The sequence below is a fragment of the Lissotriton vulgaris genome, chromosome 2_1, assembly GCF_964263255.1.
Source record: "Lissotriton vulgaris chromosome 2_1, aLisVul1.2, whole genome shotgun sequence".
NCBI lineage: Eukaryota > Metazoa > Chordata > Amphibia > Caudata > Salamandridae > Lissotriton > Lissotriton vulgaris.
In genome coordinates this window covers 331,401,067-331,428,500 of record NC_141687.1, presented here as the reverse complement: position 1 = coordinate 331,428,500, position 27,434 = coordinate 331,401,067, and the positions used below count along the sequence as shown (strand labels likewise).

The 27,434-nt window shown below is 42.7% G+C and overlaps 1 protein-coding gene across 2 annotated transcripts in view; it reads left to right on the top strand.

Moving 5' to 3' along the window:
- The window catches only part of SPECC1 (sperm antigen with calponin homology and coiled-coil domains 1), a 1,296,450-nt gene that overhangs the window by 329,856 nt on the left and 939,160 nt on the right, over positions 1-27,434 (top strand). For both annotated transcript variants that reach the window (XM_086955068.1, XM_086955069.1), the window contains 2 exons: positions 15,952-16,159; positions 27,068-27,141. In XM_086955068.1, the coding sequence (XP_086811194.1) occupies positions 15,952-16,159; positions 27,068-27,141 (282 nt within the window). The remainder of the gene's footprint in view (positions 1-15,951; positions 16,160-27,067; positions 27,142-27,434) is intronic.

The following is a 27,434-nucleotide window of genomic DNA, read 5'->3' as shown; positions in this document are numbered from 1 at the left end:
TGCCCGCATCCTACAACCTTTGGTCTACAATACCACCCCCAGGGCATTCTGGTCCCTCTACCTAGTCTGTCACCGAAAGATTAGACGGTCGACAAATGAGCTCAAACTCAAACTAACCGAAGAAAAAGCCTTTGATTGAAACTGCTCCAGCGCTCCTAATGAAAAACTGTCTCACAAGCGCTACTCATCTCCACAATACTCACCATTAATCATGAATCACTACAAAGGCCCATAAACTAACGAGACAATTTTTGAGCGACTGAATCATGTGACCTAACTAAAACAATCTATTCATAAACTATTTACAAAATTATATACAACTGCAGTTTATCATTTCTTACCATGGTTTTTGATCATATGACATTTAATTAAGTCACTAAGGTGAATTGATCAACTAATGATAACTAGACCTTGAATAAACAAGACCAGCTTGTCAATTCAAAAAACTAATTTTATTAGCTTTATTTTATTCAAGGAAAGAGCATTTTTATTCAAAAATCATTATTTAATTAGCAAATTGAAAGCTTCATTCAAGAAAAAGCTTATTAGACTGACATTTTAATAGGCAAATCAATTAGCATGAACTAAAGCAAATATAAGTTTCCATTCCCTAAATTCTATCTCCCTGACTAAAAACTCTCTTCACCTAAAGAAAATTAAAGACTGCTGTCCTTACGTGCGCCAAAGAGTCCAACAGCACGTCACGCTCTTCAGGAATCAAAAAGCGAGGAGAGATTCCCTCCTCCCCGTGGGCCAGGTTTTAAACCTTTCTATCTAGCTAAAGTGACTAAATTCTACGTACTTTTCCAAAAAAACAAACTTTTCATTGGCTGAGCCGTGTCAGTCCATTAGGTAATTTCTTACATCTCATCCAAGTCGGGGTTCACATTAGCCCTATTGTCTCTTTCTTCGATGACATTTGGCTTCCTCAGAAATGATACTTTCTCATTCGAGTACTGTCTTTTCACTTCCTAACCTTGGCAGAGAAACGCAGATCCTGTCCTTGGGCCTTTACTCCGAGAGCACATTTTTATTCAAGCAAATATTTCCGTTATACAATGCAAGGCTCCACTCTGGACAAGATTTCTTTCATGTCTGCTTCGCTGTCAGCCATACTTTTCTCGAGCCACTTTTTAGGCCTCACTTTAGAATCTATTATTAAACAAACACAAGACATCAATTTATTAAAGAATTGAGACCCATTCTGTTTCCCGCCCCCCTTCTAATTATTAACCGGGTTAATTATGTTACCTAATCAAAGCACAAATTGCAGCATTTATATTAACCTTCTTCTTTTAGGCCATAACGATCCTCCACGAGCTTTTGCCACAGAAATGACCTAACATTACCTAAGCACACAAAATAGCACATACCATTAATTAAACAGCCGCATTTAATACTGACAAAGACAATAGACAATGTTGGTTTATTATTTTTCCACACACTTGCGACTGCAACAAAGAGCATAAAAGTTAGTCCCACATGTTTTTCTGTGTAAATGCATTTTTAAACTAATGTTGATTAATAAATTAAACGCACACTTTTTAATACGATTAGTTTTATTATGGAAGTTTAACATTGCGAGTATGAACAAAAATTCATTCAATAACTCGCTCCATCAAAACCTTCAACATGAAGCTTCTTTAGACAATGTAATATGGCGAAATTAAATGCTCATGTTTAGTAACTGTTCCGTAAAGCACTCTGGAACTGTTCAGGTCTGTCTGCACAAATCTCTGAACAAAATAAACAAAGATAAGTTAAGATTTCTAGGCAGTAAGTTAGTACCCGTTCTGTTATCTGGATTAGAAAAAGGGGTTCATCTCCTCAGTAGAGCTGCAGTTCATCCTTTTTACTACTGCTGACCTTTGACTGTCTTTGGACCACCGTGTCTCCTGCCTCTTCTTTCAAATTATTAAAATAAGTCAATTTGTAGCTCGATCCTCTGTTGAATAATGCATCACAAGTGTTGAACTTGGGATTTGTTTTTGTTGCTGCCATGACTGCAGCTGTGATTAGGCGTTATTTCAGCTTGCACTTACCCTTTATTTTGGGGATATTTATGTGCAGTGTTTTTGATTTGACCTGAAGGACTTGTTACCTAGAAGCACCTTTGATTTTACCAAATCATTTCACAATACTTTTACAGAGTTTACCACAAGTTAATCTGCCACATCTCAGAAAAATAAAACGTCTGGCTTGTTGACTCCTGGATGCAGTGTCTGAGTGGACACAATTGGGGAAACAACGTGGTCTTGAACTACAATCGTCAAATACTTGTGTGTTTTGGCTTCAGTTGTAACGTGAATGGTATATTTTGGATATATTTTTCTACAATTGTTTATTAAAACATTGATGTATACTTTTGGAAAATAACTATGTTAATAGTTATTATGCATAGGATTTGAATTTTGGATATACATACATTAAATAATATTAATGCATTTCTTGATGGGTGCTCGGGCTATCTCAATTTAAAAGGACGGACATAGGAAAACTGTGTGCTTCTTAAATGTTGCCTCATAGTTATGGTGCTTGTCTGGCATTGTTATGGGTCTATACATGTCTGTTTACTGGAGGCATAGGGGTTTATTTCTTATGGACAAGTGCAAGGTTATTTGCTAGGGAGGTGTGCAATTATAATTCCACTGCAGATATTTTGACTAAAAAAGTGTATTACAGCATTTATTTAGTGTTGGATACCCCACTGTGGGGCACAGAAGCAATTTTTTTTGAACACTTAGCACCCTATACCAGGGGGAGAGTGTAAGGTTGTCTGAGTGTTGTATCTGTTGTGATACTTTGTGTCATGCGTAAGTGACCAGAGAGTTGCTCCTGTCTTGTCTTGGGGTGCAGTGCCTAGCAATGTAGGGAGGGAGATGAGTAAGTAATTGACACATCAGGTCCCGTGCTACCTTTTATGGTTGCTATTATTCTGGAGGTGGGGGAAAGAGGCTGAATTTACCTGGATGGGCAGTGTTATAGGTAGTCCAATTGTAGGGGCAAGAGCACTAAAACGTAGAAGCAGTAGTGAAGCAGCACCCTAACTAGAGGTTCTGTGGGATTGTTGTGTGCTTGAACAGTAAAAGGGGGGTCAACATAGAAAGCCCTATGTTCCATATTGCAACATACACAAGGCATAAATGCTGTCAAATTAGTAAAATGATGCCATATGTGCAAGAAGTTTAGCTGGTAACATGACCAATAGCCATGCCTTTTTTAAAGACATTGAGACTGCCTACTGCTGGTGAAATATGCCTCATGAGAGAGGAATGAAGTAGAGGCACAAATAAATTTGGTAACCTAGGCAGCAACTATTCCATCTTTAAAAGGCCTAGATTCCGCCTACTCCTGTTTGGCCAAAGAAAGGGAAAATTGTGAGCAGAGGTTAACACTCCAAGCCTTTCTCCTGCTCTTGGGTGGGCCTGCTCGGGTGAGCCCTAGTCTGGTCATGGCTCAGACCCTAGCCACACTGGTGCCGTGAACATGTGAGGATGAGACTAAGTGCTTGGTTGGTAGCTGCCCTGACAGCACAAGAGCAAATTTCCCCCTGGTGTTAACCTTCTGCCCTCACCCCTCCATGCAAGCTGAACACGTGACTTATGGTCCAGTGACCCATGTTTTGTCTTCTTTACATATGGTGGCATTCTCCTGCCCTTAAAATGTTTTCTTCCCAGACAATTTCCCCTTTGATTAATAGAAAAGAACTATTGTTGTGTGGGAGAATGTTCATTTATTTTTTTATTTGTTTGCATTTTTAAAAAGTTGCTAGAGGTTCCAGAATTCTGTATAGAAAAAAAAATCATACAAGTAAAAAGTAAATTTGTGTTAAACTATATCAAGCCATTACTGAAAATAGATAGACCAAAACAAACACAGAAAATAGGTGGTTTGAGTTTCTTCTGAATACGAATGGTTGTATGGGCAATTGGAGGATTTTCTACACAGCTGAAATCAGACCAGAGAAGGTCTGAGTCAGGGTTTTTGATTCCCTAATTTTAGGAATTTTCTAGATAGGACAGTATTTACTTCTCGAAAGCATAGTACTCCCAGTGACTCTTTCCCAATCTTGATTTATCTTTTAAACATCAGGCATCAAAAGTGGCAGGCACTTGCTTTGGGGTGATAAAACTGCTCAGGAAGTTATTTGACTTGCTGCCCCTCGAAGCAAGGAAAACAGTCACTATTGCATTAGTTACATCTCGCATTGACTATTGCAACAGCTTGTATGCCGGTACTAATAAGGCGGTCACCCATAAACTCCAGATGGTACAGCACGCGGCAGCAAGGCTGGTTTTAAAATGGCCAAGGAAATCCTCAGCAACCAAAGCCCTCAATGTACTACACTGGCTGCCCATAACAAAAAGGGTCCTGTACAAAGTACTGACCATCACCTTTCGTGCTGTACACAACTCAGGCCCTCTATACCTAATAAAAAAATTTGTAAGATATTGCCCAACTCGAGCACTACGGTCCTCAAATGCCAATCTACTGACCGTTCCAGGGTTCAGACTTAAAACCCGTGGGGGTAAATCCCTAGCGGTACTAGGTGCAAAAGCATGGAATGCCCTCCCCCCACCTTTAAGAGCACTGGACAAGGAATCTGAATTCCGCAAACAATTAAAAACCTGGATTTACAATCTTCCAGATATAACCGCCAGAGCACTAGTGTGACTCCGGTCCTGGTCTCCTTAAGCAGTAAGGCAACTTTAACATCAGGTTGACCTTTCATTGGCGCCGAGATGCTCCTTGGAGCGATTGTTAGCGCGATATAAATGGGCCTTACATTTACATTTACATTTGAGGCCTTAGTGTCTTTTACATTATGTCTGACACATTGCTCTGAATATCATTCAAACCTGTTGGGAAAGCCAAACAAGCTCTAATTGATCTAAGACGGTCCTACCTCCAAGCCTCAAACTATATCTAGAGTGTAGCATGCAATGCCGTCCTTCAGTGAAAAAGGGAAGATTTGTTAAGCCAAACATGACAGCACTCCTTGAGTACACAATAGAAAGCACCAGAGCCTAAGACTTAGTCATAAGCCAGACAATGGTTTTAGTTTAAATAAATGCAGATGGTAGTTGGCCAATTTAGACATTACATTAATGTATGGAGTACACATTTCACTTTACCTTTTTCTTGTGGCACAAGAAAAAGCATAGCACTGCAGCACACTTGTTTATGCTCCTTCTAACCCATTGGACTGGTTGCTCTGGATTTAATCATTCATGCACAGAACTCGGGTAGAGGACTGATAGGCACATAGTGCTCCTCATCCCACACATCAAGACCGTCAGTCCTCCAACATCAAATTGATGTAGTTTATGTGCTATAACCTGCCAAAAACATCGAATGAAAGTCCTCCAGAAATGCCTGCTGACTTCTTGCCCTTGACAACTGATAAAGGATAGATTACTTTACCAAGAAACTGCATCCTCGTTCTAAGATGATAGCTCTATAAAGTGTCTTAAAGTATATTTCTTGACTCCCTGGCACGACAAGGTATCACATCATGACCCCAGCTCCATGGAAAAGTTACCAAAGTAAGCAGGCGAGACACTGGACAGACAAGTAATCTTTGGAGCTTGTCTGGTGTAGCACAGTCAAGGATATAGTAAGCCAGAAGCACCTTCAAGTGCTTACCTTGCTCCATAAGAAGAACAGATGACCCTTGAGAACTAGCCTCTCGTGCCATAGTAATGGAATGCCAAAATGTTGTGTATAATGCACATCCTCCTATATAATAATCCGGCATCTCTTTACTATATTGTACTGTCATACACTAAACGTTTAGCAAGGGGTTCAGGTAAATGTTTTACTGTTTCTGTCACTGGGGCTAATTGTAACCTTTCTAATTTTAAACTTCTTGAAATTACATTTAGCTGAAAAGGTAATCTTTTTGTACCCTACGTTTGCATCCAGTCTCATATATTGGAGTAAAAGGTGGTTTTGTTTCACAGCCACACTGACATCCTAAGATGTATGGTATTTGTCGTTTGGGAATTACTATCTTCTGCAACATTCATAAGGTGCAGCATTCTCCAGTTGTCTGATTTTTTTTTTTTTTTTTTAGAAAACCAAAATTAATCGGATTAATTTTGGAAGGGATAAATTGTTACAGCTGCCTAAATTTCAGGAGGGTCTCCAGGTGTCCTACAGTGAAAGGATTCCTTTTCAAGAGACTGGCATCCATCACTGAAAGAATCATCTTACTTGCCTCAGCTTATTTCACACAAAAGACTATTAACAATAACTCCAGCTTTAGACTTGGTGTAGCATGATATGTCTGACTGAAAGCAAAACAGCAGGAAGAAACGTGAAGTTCTGCCTCTCGGAAACCACACAAAAAGGGCTAAAATGAGCTAGACTCAAGCTAGTGCCACTCACCGGAAATGAAATCAGCAAGAAAGAAACAGGAAGTGCTCTGACTCCAGGCCATTTAACATCACATCCCTTCCCATTCTCTTCACCCCGGAGATGCTACACACAGACAGTCTCTTTAGGTCTAGTAGGGCTATGTAGTGATCTAAGGCCTGAACCCCTTCATCGAACCACATACATCACTCAACCAATATTGCTCACCAAGAACTTGTCAACAACATGCACCTCTGTACATAATCTAAACCATCACATGTCTATCCAAACGAAACGCACACATAACACAACCACACACCCCTCACATCCACAGCACACCTTTCTCTTCCAATCTCATGAACAATCCCCTCACAACAACTTCCAGCAAATACGATGAACACATCATGTCCTAAAGGAACACTCTTCATTGTGTACGGCAGCAGACCTCTCAGACCCCATCACCACACTTAACCTATATATTATTTCATTGCAGATATCTGATTTTTTTCTATAACCACACCCATCCATCCATAATATCCTGATCCCACAAGATTACTGCATAAAACACAATGACCAAGCTAGGCAGGTGGAGGCATCTCAGTGATCCATCAGTCATCCTGGCCATGTGGCATCATCTTCCATCAAACATTCAGCTTCTTTGAACTACTGTCCCACAACTTCCTGCTGAGAGAAAACCATCACACTTAACGCCTTAACCACGGCAGCAATTCCACCGCGGTGCAGGCGTTCTAAAGGGTGGGCGGGGCTGCAATGGCCAACGGTTGTTCGCAACACCAGATGGGAGTGCTCCCGTTGACCGACGGGAGCACGGAGGGGGTTAATCTCACCTGACCACCCAGACCAAACACTAGCTCCTCACTGACATATCTAACTTGCTCGAGACATTCTTCTGCACCATAAATATGTTGTTCGACCATGAAAAACCTTTTAGACTCTCTTGATGGAGTCACTTAACAAGTTACACTTTTGATGTAAACCAAATGCACACCGTGAACTTTATCTGCACTAACATGAAAAGCCTCACATGCCACTCTTCGAGATAAGATGACTGATCTAACCAAACAATCATAAGTTTCGACCTCCACAAACATGAACCAACACACAATATAAGCGTAATAAGATCCTCACAACATTGTTCATTATTTGCCCTACCAGCTCACGACATGAAGACTGCTTGACAATAGCCAATACCTTCATGCCCACTTCCAACATCAAAAGTGCCCTCCATGACTTCAGTCACATCTTCCTGGCTGACACCCGAGCACCACTCAAATTCCAATCACCGAAAACAAAATGTTCTAGCCCTTACTAAAGTCTACAATCCACAGGCAAACAATAACTGATGCATGTAAGGGAAAAGAAAGGCAGCTCTAAACAGCAGGAGGACCTGAAGCTTCTAAAATTAAATCTTGGTTTCAGCTGGAAATAGCTCAAAATTGGCAATCTTGCAGGTGAAGTCTATTCTAGATACACACACCACCAAGTATAAGTTCACAATTAGTGGTTAGATACGGAAGTGTTAAAATAGTCTTCTTTTTTTGTTTTTCGATGTGCACTGACTTAGGTGGAGTGGAGTCGTATGACTTTATATGATTTTTCCACTGTTTGGTTTGATATTGTTTCAGCAGAGCTCCTGAGGAAAGGTAATGTTCTAGTTTATATTTAACTGTGATTTTTAAGCCAGAGTACAGCCGCCAGCTGAGAACATTGCTGCAACCATAAGGCAGTTTGTCTTCAGAAGAGGTTCAACTGGGTTGGAGAATGTATGCAGTGCAAAGTATTGTCTCTGAAGCTCCTCCACGCAATTTACTATAAAAAAATTGTCAAACTGAACCAAAAGTTGACTGTAAACCACAAACACCTACTGTGCGGACTATGGGCATTGAGATACCATAACTCTGTGTATTGTAACACCTGCCTATCATTTTTAAACCAAAAACATAGAGAAAAATATGTTTTGTGTCATTTATATTGAATTTATATGGCTCAATCCGAATTGGAAAAAACCGAGAATGAAAGCTCCATCGATGCGTGAAATGGGATTTTTCAGAGGATGAGGAGGATAGTTCTGACGAGGCCTAGTGGTGATTTTTGATTAAATAGTAGACATACAGGAAACCTTTCCAGAAAAAATACTTCAAGCACATCGTAAAAATACTTCTATCGAATGATTGTGAAAAGTCCTCAAAATACAAAACATCATGATGATCGATACTTTATTTGGCAATATGCCATCAAAGGTGCATTGCAATAAAATTGTTTTAAAAAAACCCTCAATATCAATAAATAAGATAAACTTGTAAAAGAATGAAAACCATACACAGTAGAAGTGCTGGATAGTACAATAAAACAAAACGCATCCAAAGAAGCAGCAGCATAAAAATTGGCAACATGTTGGCCTGCAAATAGACCATTAGTGCTTTGCAACGCAACTTGGAACACATTGATGCTTAATCCTCCACATAACCAGCAGAAACCGAGAGATCACAAAGGCCACACATTGGCTAGTCTCTTTCTTTAAGATTCTCATAGCTTCCTTAAAATTCATGACTGCTAGATTACGACAATGGCGCAACTAATTTTTTCTTGATGTTCTGGTATGCAGGGCAGAAGAATAAAACATGTTCAATTGATTCTTTTTGATTAATGCAACTTGGGAACTGACAATCACTAAATCCAATATCATGCCCTCACCTTGCTGTGAATGTAGGAAGTGGCAAAGTTTAATACCAAAAGCTGTAAGGAGATCGTCCTGGCTGCTATAGGCTCAATTTCGTCCAGGAACTGCTAAACCTCAAAACCATCCTCCATCAGTAAGTAGGAAAATCAGGGGCTCAGACTAGACCGGTTTAGTAGTTTACCCATTTTGTGCTGCCAGTAGGCCCTCTTAATTTGGGCTTCGGAAACTCGCCCAGCTTCCATAGGAGCATCCCACAATTCCTCAAGCTCAATAGATACAAGAGTTGACCTCACATGCCGAAGCCATGGAAGATTACCAGAACCTGGCATACTGAAGACCTCGGCAAGACCCGACCTCTGGTATTGCCCATTGCCCATACCCTCCTCCAATACAGTATAGGCTTTATGTTGGCTCTGACATAATTCTTTTTTTAACCCTATATCTAACCTAAGTGGGAGCAGTGGTGTACTAAGGGGAGGCCAGCCAGCTGACACACAAAGCGATTTTTCAAAAGCAACTAGTGTGGGCACCTCCCTACATCCACACAGCTCAACCCCGTACATAGCGGACCCTAGTGCTTAATAATTTTAATCTTGAAGGGCTGGTGAAAAGGGATAACATTGGGAAGCCTTGTGCATCTTCTTTATTCCAGCTGATGTTTGCTCTAATTTAAGACTACATTTTGTAATATGGATCCCCCAGTTAAAGTGTTCACTTAAGGTCACCTAAATAGTCAAAAGTATGGATTTTCTCCAGGGGGCCTCTCTCTGCTTAGGGTTATGGCAGGTAGAATGACGGGGATTAAATAGCATATTTTTGTCTTGGCAGGGATGACATCTAAGCCCCTTAACTTGCAGAAGCAATCTAATCTATCACTGCTTCTTTGCAGACCCATGGGGCATTTTCAGATGAGCAATGTTTGAACTGCAAACATCAGGGCCAGCACTCTGAGGTTTGCAAGACAATCGGTATCAGATCCCCTGTGGTCCACAAAGGCTTCCAAATCGTTGATAAATAGAGAGAACAGCGTGGACTTGAACGCATCCCCGCCTTACCCCTCTATTTACCAAGAAAGGGTTAGTCAGTTGCCCCTTCTGTCCGCATCTTTGTGCAAATGTATTGTCATGTAGTCTTGTGATCATGCTGAATAGATATTGTGGACACCCTATGTCAGCCAAGGTCTGCCACAATTTGGGACAAGCGACAAGGTTGAACGCTGACCTAAAGTCAACGAACACCACATAAAGACCCCCCCGCCCACACACACACACACAATTGGACATATTTCCATTACAACAGCTAGAGGTGAAGCACCAGAACTGTAGAGCTGATATGTGCTCTAAAAGGGGATCAGTATCTCTGGGTCGGACATGCAATTTTGTAACTTCCTTAAAATGACTCTTGTAAAGAGCTTTTGGACACTGTCAGTTAGGCTCATCAGTCTATCATGGAGGGACGGCCCGAGCTCCCTTTTTAAAGATGATCTCGACCCCGGCCCAGGTGAAAGGGGTGTGACACCCTTTCAAAATAGCGTTGAAGAACACACAAAAAAGGGATCCAAATGTTGACACCATCCAGGAAAAGATCCCAATGTATCTACCCTAGACCCGAGGCTCTATGAGGAACTGTTTTAATAATTGCTTCTCTAGTTTCCCCTAGGAGGCTAAAGCTTGTGTCTTGATAATATGACCAGGTAGAAGCACAGCACGTACCAAGGGTTCAGACACGATGGGGCCACTGGTACATATAGCACCATAAGCCAACTTAGGAACTTCACACAGTTCCGGAAAAGAAATTGAAAAAGTGTGCCACCTAGTCTGACATCATTATTTGGTTATGGATGGAGACGGGCAAGTCAGTGGTGACACTATTCCAAAAAGCCATTATGCCTCCATTTACTGCTGCTAACAGGTCCTCTCATTTCCTACGTTCCCACTCTTTTTTTGCCTTCTGGATAGCATTTATATAGGTTCCTCTGGTTGCTTGCTTGAATCAGCAATCTATCTTGTGATTTGCTACCACATTGTTACACTGGTTATTTTAACAGGTGGCGGCTCGGCAGCTCCTTGCTGAGCGGCTAAATTCCACATAAAAATGCGATCTACATTTTTTAACAATTGGGAAGGAATATTGGTTAAATCGGTCGCAGCCTAGCCCTTCTCATTGGCAGGTTTAATAGTGACATCAACTCCCCCAACCCATCAGCCACCACTTTATTTACATCAGCAACTGGTTCCTTGGATTGGGACAGTGAACTCCGTTTGATCCAACGTCTGTTCATGGAAAGGGTTATCCTTCTGTCAAAGAACTCGTCACCGTTTGCCTGTGCAACAGGCGCAAGTATCCTCATATCCATGACTAGCGCATAATGATCGCTATTATGACGGGGTACGACAGCCATATCAGTAAATGTGGATTTACCATCTTTATCACAATTAAAAAAGGCAAAACATGGAAGCCAACTGTATATTAGAATGGCATGATAAAGACAAACGCGATAAAGAAAAGCCCTCAGCTTTTAAATAACATTCTGTTGAAGAGGTTCACAAGGTACAAAAATGGCATGCTTCTAGAACAAAGTCACGAGTTATAAATGAAGAGGAGGGATCAAAAGTTTCAGACCCAATGGAGGGTATAAGTCGAGGATCCGAAGAGGAAAGATGCTTGACATCTGAACACAATCAATCTACCCATGTTGCCAGCCATTATTCAATACGTAGTGCAAAGGTACTTAAAGTCAGCTAAAACAAGGGCCATAACATTAAAATAAAAAACACATAAGGTCTGTGCAGGATCTACTGCGTATAAACTTACATGTAAAGACAGACTCGTTAATTGCTGCAACAGCTAGAAAAAGGCCTTTATCAACATCCACACATGGATCTCTGCTGGATAAGGAGAGGGATTGATTGGAGAGAGTAGGCACGAAGATGAAGACAGATGCTAAACAGATACGCCCACCAAAGGTGGGATGAAGTAGAAGAGTTGTCAAAAACTTGCACGATGAGTTTAAAAAAAGAGGGAACGCTGTTGTGCCAGAGAAAAAGAACACGGTCTCAAGTCTGCATTAAACTTTGAAAACACAGTTTTTTGATAACTTATTACTGGATCAATGTAATAAAGGCGTTCTTGGTGACGTACTTCCACATTTTAAACCAGAGGTGCAGGTTAACATTAAATACGTGCCTTTAATGGGGGAAAATCTATTTGGCCCACAGACAGACATATCATTGCCCATATATCTACTGGCTTCCCTGGTTGAATCTGCGTGGTCTGCAGTGTCTGGGTCCAAGTGTCTGCTGAGTAGGAGATGTTTTCAAAGTAGTACTGGGATACATGTAGGATATCCCCAGCTGAAGTATCCACACATGTATTTATCCCTAAAGGTTTTAGGTTCCTACATCAGTTAGTGATGGCCTCCCTTTCCCTGTGTGTCGCCACGTGCTATGTTCCTCTTCCCCTCCCCCGGTTGCAGACTCATGAGTATAAGATTGTCCGTGGTCTCTCCCTTCCCAGCATCAGCTCCAGCCTGTGTGTTGCTTCCAAAGTGTGACATTGGCGGTGAAGTCTCTTGAGGAATGTGACTTCCTTGACCAAACTGCTACAGATGCTGGCTTCCAGCAGACACCACTCTCCAATGCTGAGAGCGCATCATGTGCCTCCCAATGCCGCATCCAGTGATCCTTCCTCTTTCTGGGTTGGCTCTCAAAACTGCCAGAGTCCCCTGTTCACTTCATTCTGCTGGAGTTGTTGGGTCTCGTCTCGTTCCCTTTTTGTGACTTGGTGTTGGGACAGAAACTATACCTTGCGTGGCCCCCATCGAGTTTTTATACGAGTTCTGTAGGTTTATATGCCATTGTCTCAGCCCAAAGAACCATAATGTGTGTGCACAGAGAGTTTGATGGGACACATGGAAAGCGACTGTGACCAGGAGGGGCATACCACAGCAACATTCCATTATCCGAGCATGGCTATCGTCAGCTCACCGGGCTGTAGAGGATTGACAGTGATGTTAGCAAGAGATATAAGTACCTTTCACCAATCGCCTACAGGGGACAGTAAGCTTCTCCTTTATTAGTAAATTGGGCTCTCAGTCCCTTGCAATCAGGTCCTTTACTCTATGAACATGGGACATGGATGACACAGATGTGTTTGACCATGTGCGTACAATAGGCTGTGCATGGATTGTGTATGTTTCATGTGGTTGTGTCCACACAGGAATACATTTTGATGTCCTCCATTGGAGTGTAACCTAAGATAGACTGTTGTAAGGCGCTCCAGACAGTAGTGTGATGCATAGTTTGTCAGAACCTCTGAAATACTTTGCTATGAGCCAGATGTAAGGGAGTGGAGGATAGAAGACAGTCGGTCCCCTGTAGTATGCGGAAAGCCCTGCATCTTTCCTGCTTCATTCTTTCCCAGAAGTGTTACCCACACCAGGGTAAGTAGTTTGTAGGTGGGGAAGCCTCTCCCTATTTTGTCTTTTTTGTAGGTCCCCCTTAGAGGAGACTCCCAGCACTGCCCCACTTTTTGCGGACACTGAAAGGTAAATAGCATGGCAAGACCTCCCTGGAAGTTAAACCCAAAAGGAAGCAACTGCATGAAACCGGTCCCAGAAGTGGATTTGTGGAATGCACAAAATCTGTATGCAATGACAAAAACTGCCCGCCAGTGTGCCTAGCTTTCTCTACAAGAATCTGGAGTGTCACAGCCATGTAGACCACGAAACCCATGTGCTCTAGGGTCAACTCAATCCTGCTCCGTGGACCATGTAAGGACACACAACACCTAGAGCAGTGCTGCCCCTCTCGACCTCCTCCAGCCCCCCCCCCCCCCCCCCTCACCAGTTCTCTAAAGCCTGGCCTACTAATGACAACAGCAAAAACAGAAAGGTTCTGTGCAACAATGAGACACCCTGGTGGGTGAACCACACATTGTAACTGATTTAATCATACCTAAGGAGAGGGTCAGCAGAACCCAGTGGAACAACTTACAGATATTAGCCGCTGTATCCTCCAGGAGTATATAAACAACAATATCTCAACTGATATTATTTGCGATACTAGTAGGTAAGCATGCACAAAACACTGCAAGAAAAGAAGGTAGGAAGACTCATGGTTTAGTTAAACGGTAAACCATGAGTCTTCCTACCTTCTTTTCTTGCAATGTGTTGTGCATGCTTACCTACTAGTCTCACCAATAATTCCAGTTGAGATATTTTTTTTATACTTTTTCTTCACTCAGATCTCAACTTGGTTTATGTCGTCCACTCCTGTTGTTTTTACATATCCTCCAGGAGGGCAGATGTCTGACTTGCATCGTGCTACCCTTCGATGCCTGTTTATGCAGAGCAGCCTTGGCTAGGCTAATATCTGTGCACGAACATGCCCTCTGATGATTAGGTACAGCATTATGTTGTCAGAAGGAAAGTATTTTTCTTTTCTAACCAAAAGTATTCGTCAGACTCTGAAGTGTTAATTATTGATATATTCTGGACTTCTGCCCCACACTACCTCCATTTGTAAATGTTGGATCGATTGACTTTGCTACCCTGAGGTGAAGTGCTAATGAGGTGCACTTGGTGCTAAGTTGTCGGTGCAATAGTTAGGTTAAGCACCAGGACACTAGTGATAAAAGGCTTTTAGTACTACGGTCTAAGTTAAAAAAACTTTTGTCTGTCCTGTTACTCCTTAAAAAGTGTCAGTTGGCGTTACCAAAATTTTGAGAGTCCCCAGACCAGTCGACCATGCATCTATCATTGTGATCTCTTCCCCCTTCTTATGACTCATCCTGAAGACCAGTGAGTATTTGACTTTTTGAGCCCTTCGCTATAACCTTGTCTCAACCAACAACCAGGTAATCGATAGTCAACACAGACAGGTGTCAAAGTTCTTTTCCTAGATCCTCCACCCAAATCTGGGGCTGATGAGTTCTCATTCACATCTGGAAAGGGATTCTGTAATGGAATAAATTAGGGTAGTTCATTCTTTGTAAATTCAATAAAGTATTTATTCCGGTAGTATTCAGGAAGAGAGCCCCCCCAGGAGCAGTCTGTGCTCTGCTCAGCCCATTCAGCAACTGATTCAATCATACCAACATTCTAACATTCAACATTCTAAACTACACATATCCTGGCTGAGCAGCATACTACATCTTCTCCCTTCTTTGCAATGAGAAGGGAGAACTTCAAGAGGCACAACAATAGGTTACAAGCAAAATTTAAAATGAAAATATCTTGAAGGGATGGAAGGATGGATACATTTTTGAACATGTAATGAAAAGGTAATGAATGTTGTTGGTATGATTGAATCAGTTGCTGAATGGGCTGAGCAGAGCACAGAATGCTCCTGGGGGGGCTCTCTTCCTGAATACTACTGGAATAAATACATCATTGAATTTACAAAGAATGGACTACCCTAATTTATTCCATTATATTTGGCGACAAGGGTGGGATCATACTACAGATTCATACAAGCTCATGGCTGGAATAAGAATCTAACCAATTCCAAAGTGGGAAGGAGAGTAGTTTCTCAATGCAGACAAACATCCATGTTTGTTGGCATTTACAAACTTCCAAGGCTACCTGTGCCTCTGCCCTCCCACTTTCCCACCCCTTGAGTGGGATTTACGGGTGCAGAGAACTTCGCTCTCATGGTGAAGATCTCTGCAGAGGTAAATCGGTGTATGTCTACCTGTAATCCCTTTTTGAGTTGCTGGTAAGTGTAAGTAATATAAATTGAGTCATTAACATACATTTACACTCGAATTTACATTTGTGAATCAAACACACGGTTTGAGCCTAAAGTGTCTGTCTTAGTTTATTGTCAAGGTGCACTTGTAGGCCTACCCCTTTTGCATCTCAGAGTATACTGAATGCCCTGATTCCTCTGCAGGTGGAAACGGAGCGCTGTCATGCCAGGGAGCTGAGTGCCAAGCAGGAAGAGCAACTCCGCAACGCCCACCACAAGCTGCAGGAGAGGGTCCTTTCTGGCGAGTCGGAGCTGAAAGACCTGAAGGACACAATATTTGAGCTGGAGGACCAAGTGGAGCAACATCGAGCAGTCAAATTACACAACAACCAGACCATCCGGGACTTGGAGGGTAAGTATACGTGAGGGATGTCTGCAGATTTGGTATGTTCTGTCAGTCATAAAATGTATTTGATTTTGCAATAAAATCATACAAGTACATTACAAACCATCATGATAAAAACAGATTTTACAACACACAGTGTCACTCGGGGTATCCCCTTTCGAACCGCTTTGTAAACCCCCACAGGAAATATTGATACATTATAACATATTAACTGTGACTTTAAGAGTTGTAACAACTAGAATATGTCCTGATCTTATCAAAACCATAACTTAAAAAGGTTTACAATTGCATAAAAAAGCAGTGCAACCATGGAACATATCACCACAACGTGCAAAGTATCAAATTTAAAAGACCGGTTACAGGAGCTGTATGGAGGATCAGTGTGCTTACACCATGCTCCCTCTGGATACAACAGCTGGTGAAAAAAGTCAGAATGTAAGGAATCCAGACTCTAATTTCTTTTTCATATCCACTCCCTTGTATTTTTTCTCAGATTGTCATTTCCATTTCTTTAATCTTTCTTGCTTTCATCTCTTTTCATGTTTTTTATTTAATTTTACAAATTTTCATGTTTTTTTTTTTAATTTTACAAATTTTTGTATCAGTTTAGGGGTATTGTAAAGCACCAGTTGTCATCATATGACTAATGTGGGTATCAGCAAATACATAAACAAATGAAAATGGCATATACACTGAGTAAGGGTAATATTCCTGCTCTTAGAACGCACCTCCATATATTGCGGTACCAATTTTTTCAAATAAGGAACGTCTTTATTCCCAAAAACATGGTGAATAACTAAGACAGACTTGATTTAAATTGTCATTGGGAGGCAATGAAGTGTTTTTACAGCTAATTTGGTGTGGTCACACTATGAACGTTCAGGCATACCTTAGCTTTATTTTAATTTCAATTGTTTTGCTGTAATTTAAGGTAAACAGAAGAGCAATTAAGTTGAGCATAGCCACCTGAACCGTCCGTACCCCAACTTTAATTCCCTATGTATTGCCCCATTACAGAATTCCACTGTCCACCCCCCCTCCCACCTCCCCCGGTCTACCATCTCTTTGTGCCGTAGGTTGTAATTGAAATTATAAATTGTATGTATATAGAGCTTATTACCCCTGACAATGTTTTGTAGCGCTTTGTGGTGCTCAGCACGCTAATTAGGAATCCAATAACAGAGGATAGTAGATTAGTAATATATTTTTTCTTTCTTTTGCATACATTGTGCTAGGTTAGTGCTCTTTTTTCTTGCATATTTAGTATAGTTTAGAGTGAGGGTATGGTGATGGAAATGGATTTGAAAGGGGACGTAGTAAGTTATTTTTCTAAGTATTGCTTGTGTGCGCCTGTTAGTTGTGTGACATAGCTAAAAAAAAAAGGAGGGGAAAGTTTGAGAAGGATGTTTGGGGGCTCATAGTAGTCAGAAAGGTTTGACACGAATCACGGAAAGGAGTAATGGGACAAAGGTTGAAAGTAGGAATTTGTTTTTATACCAAAAAAATGAAATATTATACATACATAAATGCACAGGTCACTTGTTAAGTTTTATTGGCTGGGAAAAAACCCTCTGTATAAATACCCATATGTGCATAGAAGCAGCAATATTTACATGGTCAGGTGTGCACATCACTCTTACATCCATACTGGACAAAAGAGAACAGAACATTTCTAAATTTTCGTGGCCAAGGGATAATTGCTTGCATCACCCCTTTGGCTGATGCAAATTAATCACAATTGGTGGTGGTGTACTGGGTATTAAATATGTATCTGAAAACTGCATACTGTGTGATATAGGTGTGCACACATGAATCAGCTCTTTAAGTAGACACTCGAGAGAGTGGTCACTAGCGTGAAGCCAATCAAAGCACCATGTTCCCTTCAGTCGTACCCCCTGAAACATTGGGTTGCTTGTGCTCCGGTAGTTCGGACTGAACTGTTCCTATTGGAGCAGGACCAAGGCGGATTTGCATATAGCTGGGTCCAAACTGAGGTTGCATTGTGTGCAAAATAACGATGGATTGGGATGCTGCCTGAGTGATTACCCGTAGCTGAGATTAATTCAAGCATTTCATCCATCACTGTTTTGTATACTTACACTTTCATATACAGCACAAAGCACCCGCACTCCACCCCATCAACCATTGTCTGAGTGTAGATCAAATATCAAAATGGAGCCTTCTAGAACAATGAAAGTTAGGACCGTGCTGCAATTCTACACCTACTTAAAGCTTTCAAAGTGCAATGCACAGTGAATGTTTCGAAGTAGTATTTGTAGACATGAACACAACCCCTTGAAACAAACCAGGTTGTGTAAAAAGCCCTATTAATGCACATACGACAGGTGCAATACACAACAGAGGAACAGCCCCCTTCCCTGCTGAACGATAATAGTGCACCAGGTGCTAAGCACAGCACAGCTGGAACCTTCCTGCCCTTCCCTCCAAAAGAACAGCAGGAGGTAGGATCGGAAGGTGGGTTTTGGGGGGCTTCAGGGAAAATAGTAGTCTTCTGGTGGGACAACATTGAGGATCTGCCCGAGGCTCACAACTGTGGATACAGACTGCAATGTCCACTTCAGACAGTGACTCCCGGTGACTGATGGTAAGGGTGTCTTCTATCCCCGGAGGGTGCACTGCAGGCAGTACTCTCCAGGGACCTGTGAACCTCCTTCGGCAGCCATGGACTGGGACATTTCACACCATCAGAGGTTGTGTTGACCTAATCTTAGTCTGATTGGTATAGTGCCTCACCGTGTAGGATACATGTGTGTCCCACTAAGCCTGGTGCTCTCAGTCTGTGGGATCAAGTTAGACTTTTGTTGTCTCTTTTGAGGTATGTTTATTTTATTTTATTTTATTTGCTTATAAAGCGCCAGACTAGACCCCCGAAGGGGTATCTCCGCGCTATAACTGCAGATGAGGGTGAGACATAGTAGTGTGTCCGATGGTAATATGAACATTAGTTGCTGGGAAACAGGTAGGTTTTTAAGTTTTTACGAAACATCATGTGGTTGGTGAGGGACCTCAGTTCCGGCGGCAATGAGTTCCAGAGTGTGGGTCCGGTGTGAGCCAGCGCACGGCCACCTTGCCTGGTCTTCTTAACTCTAGGTACCTTCAATAGTTGCTGATTACTGGAACGCAAGGAGCGTCCTGGGATATAGGGCTGAAAGATGTCAGTCAAATACTTAGGGCCCATCCCTGTAATGCTCTTGTGTATGGTGCACAGAGTCTTAAACTGAACTCGCTTCTTCACTGGAAGCCAGTGAAGTTTAGTCAGTAGGGGGCAGGAAGGTGTCCTTGGTGGAGCATTCATGACAATCCTTGCTGCTGTATTTTGAATAACCTGCAATTTCTTGAGTTGTTCCTCGTTAGCTCCAAGGAGCAATCCATTGCAGTAATCTACCCTACTGATAACAAGAGCCTGCACCAGAGTTTTCCTGTGGTGGTCCGGTAGATAGGGGAAGACACGTCTTAACATCCCTATAGCCCGGAAGCAGGTACCGGCTACTTGATTGACATGATCCTTGAAAGTGAGTTGTTGGTCAAATAGCACTCCCAGGTTTCTAACCTTGCTTTTAGGGATAGGGACATGACCCAGTTCTTGGGGCCACCAATCAGATGACCAATGTGCCGTCGCTTGGCCGAACAGCATGACTTCGGTTTTCCCGACATTACACTGCAGACAATTTGAAGACATCCATTCTGCAATGGCTCTCATGCCATCTGCAAAAGATCTTTTTATTGCAGGTGTGAGATTTTTGAAGGGAAAAAGGAGTTGAGTGTCGTCAGCGTACGACACGGGGGTGAACCCGAAAGATCTTGCTAGGTTTGGACTGAAATCCACAGTTTGTTCAATATGTGGGATTTATCCGCTAAGTTGTACGTCATATTTTTCTTTTTTCTTTAAATATTTTTATTAGCAAAAATAAACTTGGTGGTCAGTACATACAGGGATTGCGGTTATCACATTGTTGCTGTTACAGAATGCCATACAAATAAGTCATAGCTGTTTTCATAGCATACAAGATGTTAGCAATGCATAAATCTCTTATAGTGCTGGTGGTTCGTTAAGGGAAGGGACAAGGGAGGTTCACACAGATTGCCACGGTATTCATTCCATTTTGACCAAACTGCTACCCACTTACGCAGCCCCGGGCCACATAGACTGTTTTTTCTTGGAGCATGCACCAGTCCATGTCCTTCTTCCATGCACTGAGCATTGGAGGAGTTACCGCTCCCAAAAGGCGTGCTATATTCTGTTTACGTCCTCTTTTTCTATTGTTTCCTATCCCCATTGGTTCAGTATTGTCTGTTTCATAGCCAATAGATGTAATATCGCTTTTCTTCTAGTAAAATGCAATGGTAAACTTATTATGAGGGACAGCCAAGTTTGGTCATTCTAGATGTTTATTTATGGTCTTGACGCAGATCAGGGAAATGGTTAAAAACACGGATCCCAAAATTGTGCAAATTTGGGGTCTGGTCATAAGACATGTAATCTGGTCACTGGGTCACAACTGTCCCTAACTATCGATTGCATGAAGATGGGTCATTGTGTAGTGCCTCCTAAATAGGATCTTGTATCTTCAAGCACGAGGTGCAGGATTGTTTGCTCAGAGGAAAATCTTGCTCCTTATTGTTTTGAGTTTAGTGAAATATTGAGGTGAGGTCGTTTTCCCATTTCTCCTGATAAGGAGAGTGGTGTATTAAGCAGTGCATATATTTTGGAGACTAGTTTTTTGGCTGCTCTCTAGTGCCCCCCGCTTTGATTGCACTTTGGACCCCCAGTGTTCAAGTTGTAGGTGTTTCAGGAATCACATTTTATTTTTTACATTTTCTCAAATTACTTAATTACACCTCTTACGAAAAGGTATCTGAGTTCAGAGAACCTCTTTTGTCTCCAGACTGGAATTCATGTGAACCTACTCCCAGGAATAATTTGGAGTTTCCAGTAATAGGTATAAGTAGTAAGGTAAGTGGTGAGCCCCCTCCCTCCTTGCTATATTTTCCCAGACCTCCTATCGGCCCTAGTTATTGAGAGCATATACTAATTGTGCCCCTGTTGATTTATAGGAACCCAGGGTACCTCCCCATAGGTCTAGTGGACAGATTCCTGTCAATGAAGCAAAATTGTTTTCCCATTTTGCCCTTCACCATTGGATCATGCATCATAAACATGTAAATGTTTAGAAGTTCATATGCTGTGAAAAACATATCGTATCCAAAATTAGAACTGGTAACCTTGTTAATAAAATCTTCTTCATTAAGAGTTGATGTAGACTACATTGTGTCATAGTTTATTTTTGGAGCACGGGCACGATATATAACTTGATCTTATTTTAGGAAGGAAGATTACTCCCATACCAACCCACGAAATTATGAAGCCTTACGGGTTCTGGTAGGGTGGTAAATTACCACGTTTGCATTATTATATATCATTTTTCACCCAAACACTACGTTTTACACAAATGTATAATTGAATTGCAGTAGCACCACATCCTCAAGGTCCTGAGCAAAGCCGGGTAAAGATACCCTGACGGCTGAAACATGTTGACCTCTTGCTTTAACGCCAAGAGATAGCTATAAATTCAAACTATCTTGCAACATTTTTTGTCCTCGTAGTCAATTTTATTTTTCACTCTTCACTTTACACTGCACACCATCAGTACTGTCATTTGAGCAACACTTTGGCTAGAGTCAATCTTTGGTCTTTGTTATCCTTTGCTGCACCATTGCCTGAGATTTGGACAGGTGGCTGGGATTGACTACCATCTCCCAAATGACGATGCTCCGCCAGCTGGGTGGGCTGATGGGATCTTTTTCTCAGCCAGGTGTCACTCAAATCATGGTTGCGTGATGTCCATGGTTTTCTGTACACTCATCTAGTCTATACACTTTTGACCGGTTGACTCCTAGTCTTTTTTCAGTATTCAGATTTAGGGGTGTGGAGACTTCAGGGTCGTTAAAAATTATCCCCTAGACCCCCGTTTACCTATTTTTGATATGCTAGGAGTTCTTCCCTCATGACTAACTTTAAGGCTTCCCAGACCGCCGACAAGGATCCAGTCCCAAAATCGTTGAGCTGCAGATATTCTATTAACTTTCTTTTAATCACTGCAACCGTCTCTGGTGAGTGTAGGAGGGCATCCTTCAAGCACTAGCCTGGGGGGTTGTCTGGCCTAGTTGCGCGCGTATGCTAACCACAATTACCTCATTATCAGATAGGGACCGTGGTTCAATAGAAGAGTCTGTGAGCCGCCGGGCCAATGTGTTGGAAGCAAGAAAGTGGTCTATCGTGCATATGTTTTGTGAGCTGCAGAGTAGTAATTATCATCTTTGACTCTGGGATTTTGCGCTTGCCATATATCCTGCATCTCATTGTCTACCAACCACCCCAATCCCCAGGAGGAGAAGTCCCCAGACTGGACCGTCCGCTGCCCCGATCTAGCATAGGGCCAAATTTAGCACTCAGCGGACATGTTACTCCTTCACAGCTGTGACGGGATATATCCCGTTCACTGAAAGATAAATCCCATTATATCCTATGGGATTTACATCTTGGTGGATGGAATATCGGTCACCGCTGTGATGGGTTAACTGGTCTGCCGACTTCTAAATTAGGCCGTTAGTCTCTCTGGGCATCTGAGAACATCCATGTTCATCACCCACTCACTTACGCTGCCCTCTATGACTCCATCCTTAGACTGGGATTACTCAATAAGGGTAGTTGTCCAGGTCTTGAAGCCCCTTAGTTTGATGTCTCACTTACCCACCTCAGCCTTTACCCCAATTCACCTAACCTGCTCTTTCCCACCATCAGAAGAAAGTTACAGGCCAACATGGCTTGGGAGCAATGTAGATGGTGCCTCGTTGCCTTCTAAGAGAACGTTGTGTCCACGCAGCATCTTATGCACATCAGAAATTCTCGTGCGGGAAGGTGCGGATATCCTATGGGGGAGCCAAACCCCAGCCTACTGCAGAAATTAAATGGTTGGCTTGATGTGTGCCACCCCTAGAAAACCGTCTGATCCTGCAAGGTGGCATGAGTACAGAAGTAGAATTTCTTCTAGGCAGGTATGACGATCTATGTGTGTCACTTAGACCCACTTTTTAAAAAAAACATATTTTATTGATTTTCAGACACCATACAATCCAAGATCGGCACCCATTACACTTGGATCCATCAAATATATCTTCAAGTTTATCCCCAACCAACTCCCTCAAAACCCACCCCCCCTTTTCGGCGATTGGTGTGGATTCATTTTAAAAACATGTTCATCACTGCATAGCACCAGCGATAATAGGAACACATATAATACAGTGCGCTCATTGATTGTCACATGCATGTACTTCACTTCTCAGTCTTCCCCTCCCTCTGGGAATTCAGTAGAACCTGCACCATCGTGTCCCAAGCCCTGGCCAGTTCCAGAGCTTTTACATTGGCCGTTCTCTTGGCCTTTTGGAACCTAACGGAGCTTTCGCTACTAGCCCATTTAAGTAACTCTACTCGCCACCTCCTAATCGATGGTCCTTCTTTCGATTTCCAATGCCAGGTAATTTCCCGCTTTGCCAGGAGGAGGCCTAAGTCAATGAATTTACTGGTTACCTTAGTTTTGGGGGTATGCGGGAACCAGTGTAGGAGGCACACAGCAACATCAAAGGTTAACTGTCTATCAGAGACCTCATTGAGGAGCTCCCCCACTGCCACCCAGTATCCTCCCGGAGCCAGACAGTTCCAGAGCATGTGCTCCAATTCTGCGCCCCGGGCTGAACATCTAGGGCAAGCTGCGCTATGGATTTTAAAGTATTTCTGGATCTTCCCCGGGGTTAGGTAAGCACGGTGCAAAATAAAAAATTGTACTCGCTGGAAACGCGCGTTTCTGCTCCCCTTCCAAGTTCTCCCGAGGACACGGCCCCATACTGTGTCCGGTATCTGTTTACCTATGGTCTCCTCCCACTTCAATTTTAGTTCGTCCAGTGGTCGGAGTCCCTCACGTAGCATCCGAGATTGAAGGCAGGTGACAGCCTTGAATGTTCCCGCAGCCATTACCACATCCTGGCAAGCCATAGTGGTCATGGGTTCTACCTGACCCCCCTGCCAATGTTTCCGGATTGCTGTTGTTAACACAGTGTGAATCAGGAAGCCACCATCTGCGAGGCCATACCTTTCCTGTAAGGCCTGAAATGTCAACAGCACTCCATCCTCAAATAAATCACCTACCATCTGGATTCCCAATCGTTCCCATTCCATAAGGGGGGACCAGTCACCACCATGCGGCAGCGCCGTCAACATTCCCAATGGGAGTTCAGGCGCATACGGGTGAACCACTCCAACTCTACATCTGCTCCTGTTCCAACGGAGCCTGAGGGTTTTCTCTTCTAACGTCTAGTCCCCTAGGTGGAGTTTTTGTTGCATTATTATGTATGAGAGGATATGTCTCTGTATCCCCGCTCCTCGCATTTCTTCAGGACCTCAAAATTCCCTTGCTACGTGTTGCGTAAGCACCTGTAGCTGGGCAGCCAGGTAGTAAAGCTCGAAGTCAGGAACAGCCATTCCGCCTGCAGCCTTAGGTCTCAGCAGTGTCGCTAGTTCTACCCTCCGTCTACCACTCCCCCACAAGAAGCCAGTAATCATGGAGCGCAACTCCCGAAACACGCTCGGGGGAACCCAGATTGGCAAGGTTCGGAAATAATAAAGTAGTTGAGGTAAGGCCACCATTTTAAGAAGGGCAACTCTCCCCATAACCGAAAGAGGAAGCGTAGACCAGAACGCCATGCTTCCCTTCAGCGCACTGATACAGCGCCCCACGTTCCCCTCCAGCATGTCCGAGGCAGCATGATAGATCCGGACCCCCAAGTATGTCAGACAGGTTGGCTCCCATGTCATCCCCCCGGGCAACTGCGGCGGCTGTGCACACGTTTTCAACGGAAAGAGACATGTCTTACGCCAGTTCACCTGCAAACCCGATAGTGCACCAATCCACTTAGACCCACTTCTAATGGTTCCAGGAAAAGCAGGAAGCTACCTCATCTCCTCTCAAGGGAGCGTTTGTGTTTTGGATCGGAAAAACAACCTCTTTGTGGGATGGACTTTATAAGCTAAGTTTGCTGTAGCTCGTCAAGAAATCTCCTTTCCTTACAACTCAGTCCGTCTGTGATTCCTTCTTTAGTTTGTGCTGACAGAACTAGCTCACCTTAACCTTTACACTAATCTAACTCGCACAAATGATTAATGGACTTTAGGATGACACACTCTTCGAGGAATACATTCGTTTGGAAAGGTTTTCTTGCCCATTTTCATTGTGCATTACTATAGCCTTATAGCTTGCTGTAGCGGATAATACCGGTCATTATTAAAGGACTGCTCCAGTGTTAAAGGCCCGAGCCGACACTAATGCTGGTATAGCCCAACTACAGAGAGCTATAAGGCTATTGGAACATTCTGTCACTAGAGGGCATAATGTTCTAACAAATAAAACAAAGGCCTCTTGGAGCAGAGGGGATTCGGGTCCGTGAGAACTTTGTTCATAGCAACAGCTGTGAAGGACAACATTGGAATGTATGAGGTTTGGGCTTCTACGCAATTCTTTTTCAATTGAGCTCCCAACATTCCAATGTTCTAATTACAAATATTTCAAAAATAGCTTCAGTTGCAAGTAATGGGTGCAACCATGGAGTGTACTGGAACCTAATGTGGAAAATGCCTAGTCCACCAGCTGCAGCCAAGCCTCAGTGACCAGTCCCCCGCTGGCTTAGGGCCGCATCACCTGCTTTATTAGCACGGCTGAAGAGCAGAGGATTGCTACAACCTACTTGGGTGACCTCACCATCACATGTCTAAATAAATGTCTGGATCACAGTGAGCAGCACGGAGATAGCTATAACGTAAGTTTCTAAACTGAGCAGAAGCTGCATGCTGCGTTTTTAAATGGTGACATCCCTGTACTTTCCTCAGTGGAAAGCCCACAATTATCATCCGTTCCTTGCTGTGGATAGATATGAATTTGGACTGCTCCATACGGCTCACAAGTATTTCTCAGAATTGTAGTCCGGAGAAAAGTTTTTGAAAGCACTCTTTTCTTGCAAGTTTCCAAGAATTTCGATGCACTTCTAGAACACAGCCCTTGTACAGTGGTTCTTAACCTCTTGACTTCAGTGCAACCCCACTTTATCATTATTGGAATCCAAGGAACTGCAAAACATTAAATAGATACACAGGCATTAATCAAACAAATATATAAATAATGAAATATTTTATTTAATTCACAAACCAATGTCTAAAATGTAATTTTAAAGGGAAGGTTGGAGCTTTATCTAAATTCAATTGAGGTCACTGATCGTCCATATTGTGTGATGCTCGTACACTGCTCCCGTGAATCAATTGGAGGCTACTAACGTAATTTTCATCCTCCAGTTTCAAATGACTTCCCATTTGCAAAATGGTTAAACATTTTCTATAGGTCATTTTGCTTCTCTTTTTATATACAATTTGTTAATCTATTGAAGTTATTTAATTTTTCTAAGCAGTCGCGGACCCTCCGAGTAGACTTAGCAGACCCCTGCAGGTCCCTGGACCACAGGTTAAGAACCACTGTCCTAGAAATATTTCCAAAGTAACCTTACATTCCAAAGTAATGTTTCCACTTTAGGTAGTTCTGGTAAGGACACATGCTTCCACTCACAGGACATTTTATTGTATACCTCAACCCGCATCCACTCAGATGGTCATTGGCAAAGACTGTGCGAGTGTATAGTAAAAGGAGGGCTTTTCACCCTATAAATATCTATTTATTTGGGAAGTGACGTGGAAGGAGTCAACAAGAATGAGTCGACCCGACAGGCCCTTTGAATTTGATGCTGGTTTTGTGGTGCAAGTTGTTTCACTGAATTTGCCATTTTACTTTCCCCCAGGCAGAGTGATCAAACTGGAGGAGCAGAAACTCGACTTGGAGAAGCAGATGAAATCTCTGAACAAGAAGATGAAGGTAAGTGAAGGTGAGAAGTAGGAACGCTCTTCGCCATCTTTCTCCTTGCACTAGCTGCTGCTGGTGGGCGGTTCTTTCCCCTTGTCCAAGGAATTCCCTGCACTGGGATGAGCCCCACATGTCCTGCTCTTGCCGACCCCTAACAATGGACCATGGGTAAGGCTTCTACAGCTTGACCCCCTATAGGACAATAACACTTTCACTGCCATCCCACAGTAAGCTCCCTGTTTGCTGCTCAGATCCTCCCACATCAGACCTATCCTTTTCCCTCCTTTGTACTATGTCTTGACTTC